Raw genomic sequence first — 5,037 nt, forward strand, 5'->3', positions numbered from 1 at the left:
GACCAAGAAGCAAGTTGGGGAGGAAAGGCCAGAAAGCAGGAGCTGATGCAGAGGCCTTGGAGGGATGTTCTTTACTGGTTTGCTTCTCCTGGCTTGCTCATCCTGCTCTCTTATAGAACCAAGACTACCAGCCCAGAGATGGTCCCACCCACAAGGGGCCTTTCCCCCTTGATCACTAATTGAAAAAATGTCTTACAGTTGGATCTCATGGAGGCATTTCTTTAACTGAAGCTCCTTTCTCTGTGATACCTCCAGCTGTGTAAAGTTGACACAAAACTAGCCAGTACATAAGGCATTACTTACAACTGAAAGAAACTTAATCCTTTCTAATATATTTTCTTAAGATATTTTCTTAGTTCTATTTTCATGCTGGTTGACTTTAAGAATTGTAGAGTAAATAAGGGGTGTCTACTATAAGGAATACAGGTAAAAGGTTAAATTTGAGAGCTCAAGTATCCACATATTTACATGAGAACCATTATTGTTTATTTTAAGGTTGAAGAAGGGAGTAAAACTGGTTATGACCCAAATATCCTGTGTTATTACTTTCTCATATAAATCTTTGCATCCAAAACATTTTAAATTAAGCTCCATTTTCCATGTGGTAGTGAGTTCTAGTTGTCAACATGTGACAGAATGTATTATATTTAAAAGTGTGGTAGTCTTTTTTACAAATTTTAAATTTTAGAAACAGGAATTTGAGATTCCATTTTGAATTTTGAGCTGACCAAAGTCACAGTATGGACCAAACATGACTTACTTTAGAATTACAATGTATCTGGAGAATTATATGCCATACTGATTATTCTAGTATACAAACTTAGAAGAAAATGAAGTACTATTATATTCAAGATAGTCTGCGTAATATCTAAAATAAATCTCATTATAAATTTAATGAGGCTTGGGCTGATCTACTTAAAATTTGATATTCCTATTGACATGTATAGTCTTCATACAGACAAAGAAAATGAAAAAACTTCAGGATTTCTAAAATTACAAATTCATTATAGAGCATAACTTGAAAAATGAATTTACTTAATTTTCCATGATATAACAGTGCATCAAACATGGGAGTGATGAAATAATTTATAAAATAACTTACTATCTTCTAGTTAATTACTTATCTCTATATGAACCCTAAACACAAGCTCTTTATTTGAAAATGAGGTACTGAATGTAACACTATACTCCTATACTAATTTATATCCATGTATATGTCAAAATATTTTATTAAAAATATATCTATGAAAAATATATTGACAGAGAACAGCTGACCTGTTTATTAACCATACTTAAAATGGTTCATGTTTTTGGAACATGTCATGGAAATTTGTTACCAAAAGTCCATGTCACACATACCAATTGCATATTTGCCCTTTACAGTTCATCTGTTATATTCTTATGGATAGAAGACCATCTGTCTTCCAAATATTAGAATAAATAAAATGAGAGATTCATTGTTATAAGATCTTCTCGCTACTGAATTTCCTCATTTAATAAAGAGAATGAAAAATAACTATATATTCCATGTATAATGACAATTCTATTGATAAATATATTAATATTATACATTTAAGAAAAATTATTTTTCTAAAGGGGTTGGTTACAAGAAAGTTGATTATTTAATATTAACCATACTGTAGTAATAAATAAAATAACCTTAATATCATGGGTGTATATCAACTATATAGTGACTATTCGAATGCCAGCTCGCTGAATGACATCTTACTAAGACAAAAAAATTAACATAAGTACGGTTTTGGAAAATAGTTTTCTGAAAAAGCTGTGCCTGTAGCAAAACAGTCTGCAGACTGCTTGACCTTGCTTAATTAGTTAAGGTACAATGGTAAAGGTTAAGAATGAAAGTCATCTTGAAATGTTAGCCACTTTAATATCCATTTTCTTTAGTGTATGCATTTGAACCTAATATCCTTATGGCTATTAGGTAAAACTCTTATAATGCATGGTAATATTTAGCAAATATTAGCCTACAACCACTAAATGAAGAATCCTATAGTATTTACATATACAATAAAAGATTTTTACACTTTTCTGGAGCCTGTCTGCCTAAATCACCTGTCCAATACACATCTGGAGTGCATTAATTTTGTGATTTTAATTGTTATGTAGGATATTAAGTGTTTATGTAATCCTTGTTATTGCAGAATACTCTTTCCTGGCTATCTTAGAATTGACTGATTGATTTACTGATTCATTCATTCATTCTTTTGTTCATTAATTTTTACCCGAATACATACTCAGAAAATTTCCCTTCTAATTTTCCATATGATCTGTTATTATTTATAGCTTTATTTGAGTTCTAATTCTTAAATTCTTGTTACCTGCTTGGATGCTTGGAAGTGGTTTCTGGAATGGCCGTTCTCCTAAGAAAGTAAATTGAACAGAAAATTCTTTAATTTATAATTAGATTTTCAGGCTTAGAAATATTTTGCAGTTAATACAAAACCAAAGGAGACCCACAAGTGAACCTTCACTAAAATAATATTTCCCTAAAACATCATATATAAAACTAAAGTTATAATACATTTGAAGATAACACTAGATACGGAATGAGAGTCCTATAATTGCCTATCAACTTGACAGGAACTAAAATAAAAAATGAAAATATATTTCAGCAAAAAAACATTTTAGTCACATGTTTAATATCTTATTAATAAAATATTAAAAAGATATAATATATATGATACATATGTATCAATACTCATTTTAACCTAATCTATATATTTGTGACCACAATTATAAAATAAGTATGCTTCAGGAAGCAAATAGTAAATACATTATATAAATAAATGATAAATAACAATATTTTGTTACATAGGAGATATATTACCCATGAATAAAAACTCTTCTCTTCTAATATATTCCTGCTTTTAAATATGTTATACTGCTAGATAGTCCAATCAAAATATGCTTTTTTACCTGATACAATTTGAGGTTTAATTTGAAGAGATTGCATATGGAAATCTGGAGGTTCTGGAATCTGAGGGATGTAAATTTTCCTGGGTATATTGAAATGTGCAGGAAGGCTCAGTTCTGTTGTATATAAAATGGATTTAGGCTTCTTCAATTTTGACATATTAAAGAGCAAAAGGCACTGTAAGTAAACATTGAAATTATATTGTAATTTTCAGAACTTTTACCTAAAAAATATAAGGTAACATTATATGCTAAGTTAAACATTTTGGGGAAAACACACAAGCATAAACAAACTTACTTTTTAGAGGTTTTATCATAGAACTGGGTAAAAGGCAAACTAATGCATACAAGTTACCACTGATGTCATCATTAAGAGTGGCTCTTGTCACCCATTCTAATGCTTACAGTGACTAATAACTTCTGTTGCAAGGAAAACATTCCATTAATGAGCAACTGTGAAATACAGGTTTGCTTCTTTTACCTCTTTACATGAGATACTAACCTCATTTGCAGAACCTACCAAGCCACTATCTTAATTAATGGTGAATTTTTTTCTTCTTCTTTCTCCCTTCCTTCCTTTCATCCATCCTTCCTTCCTTCACTTCTTTCTTTCTTTGTTTTTAGTATATAAACACAACCAGGTTTCAGAATTTTTGGATGTCCAGATTAAATCACTTCACATCTAGATATTTATTTTTTAAATTCAAATGACCATTACTTATAAAATGTGGGTTATAACACATTCTTAAAATCCTCCTCTAGATACAATACTGCCCTTATGAAAATTGGACAGTAGAGATCAACCTAGCTTTCACAGTATAAGTGAAGCAGGATGCAAGAGATAATATTTACTTCAGAATACATATCATGTGTTAGATATCAAGATAGAAAAAAAGTAAAAATTTTAGATGTTTAAGAACTTAAAATCTGAAAGAAAAATTAAGTAAACAATTGTCATTCTCATAAGTAACATGACTGCAAATGCAAACATAGGTACAAAATCAATTGGCACTTAAAGGAAGAAAATCTGTCATAGACAATCTCTCTCTCTCTCATGTGCATACACATGAGTGAGTGTGTGTGTGTGTGTGTGTGTGTGTGTGTGTGTGTGTTTTGAGTATGCATTTCTTCAACAAGGCTGAAGAAAGCAACCAATTACATGTACAGAAATTGGAAAGGAAAGATTCACTAGTATTTAACTGATAACTCCTGAAATAAATAAGGAAAGGCTTCTATGAAATCAATCAATTATAATACATTATTTTGACAACCAGTACTGTAAAGAGTAAAGAAAATGAGGAAAAGGGCTATCTTTGTGATAGGCTGATAGCTTGAAATGATGACTCATTTAAAATTTATTATGATAGCTGCATATAAAGTTCCTCAAATTCACTATTCAGTAAAAGTATGAGTTTTAGTTAAGAGAATCATAAACTATTTGAAAATATTTGGATTAATTTAATGAGGAGATTGTCAAATGATTAGAGTTTGCTACTTTAAAGCTTATTAGAACTGTAAAATAAAGTCATTTGTAAAATCTTATTTATTTTTCAGAACTTTATAATAGCCTTTATTCTAGGGCCTGAAATTTAATACATTTATAGAATGTCAATGTCAACTATTTTCTCTCTCTCTCTCTCTCTCTCTCTCTCTCTCTCTCTCTCTCTCTCTCTCTCTCTCTCATGTGCATACACATGAGTGAGTGTGTGTGTGTGTGTGTGTGTGTGTTGTGAGTATGCGTATCTTCAACAAGGCTGAAGAAAGCAACCAATTACATGTACAGAAATTGGAAAGGAAAGATTCACTAGTATTTAAATGATAACTCCTGAAATAAATAAGGAAAAGCTTCTATGAAATCAAGAAAAAGGCAGTGGAGGAAATTCAAAGGCCATAGGGTCATACATATGTCTAGGATACTGGAAAATCAAAAAAAAAAAAAAAAAAAAAAAGAACTGAACTTAGGGATTCTAATAGAGGAGCTGAGATTATGGGAAAAGAAAGTAAAGAGTCAGAAGGCCATTCTTAGAGCATCATCAGGAAATTGGCTTTTATCTGTCAGAAGCTAGAATGTTCACAGTGTGTTTATCTTTAAAAAATACA

The 5,037-nt window shown here is 30.6% G+C and overlaps 1 protein-coding gene across 1 annotated transcript in view; it reads right to left on the reverse strand.

Moving 5' to 3' along the window:
• Positions 1–5,037, reverse strand: part of Cfap47 (cilia and flagella associated protein 47) — a 238,201-nt gene that overhangs the window by 85,132 nt on the left and 148,032 nt on the right. Inside the window, exons 44-45 of the mRNA XM_021153316.2 lie at positions 2,941–3,115; positions 2,343–2,384 (exon numbers count right to left, since the gene is read on the reverse strand). Of these exons, the coding sequence (XP_021008975.2) occupies positions 2,343–2,384; positions 2,941–3,115 (217 nt within the window). The remainder of the gene's footprint in view (positions 1–2,342; positions 2,385–2,940; positions 3,116–5,037) is intronic.

Source organism: Mus caroli, chromosome X, assembly GCF_900094665.2.
Source record: "Mus caroli chromosome X, CAROLI_EIJ_v1.1, whole genome shotgun sequence".
NCBI classification, from domain to species: domain Eukaryota; kingdom Metazoa; phylum Chordata; class Mammalia; order Rodentia; family Muridae; genus Mus; species Mus caroli.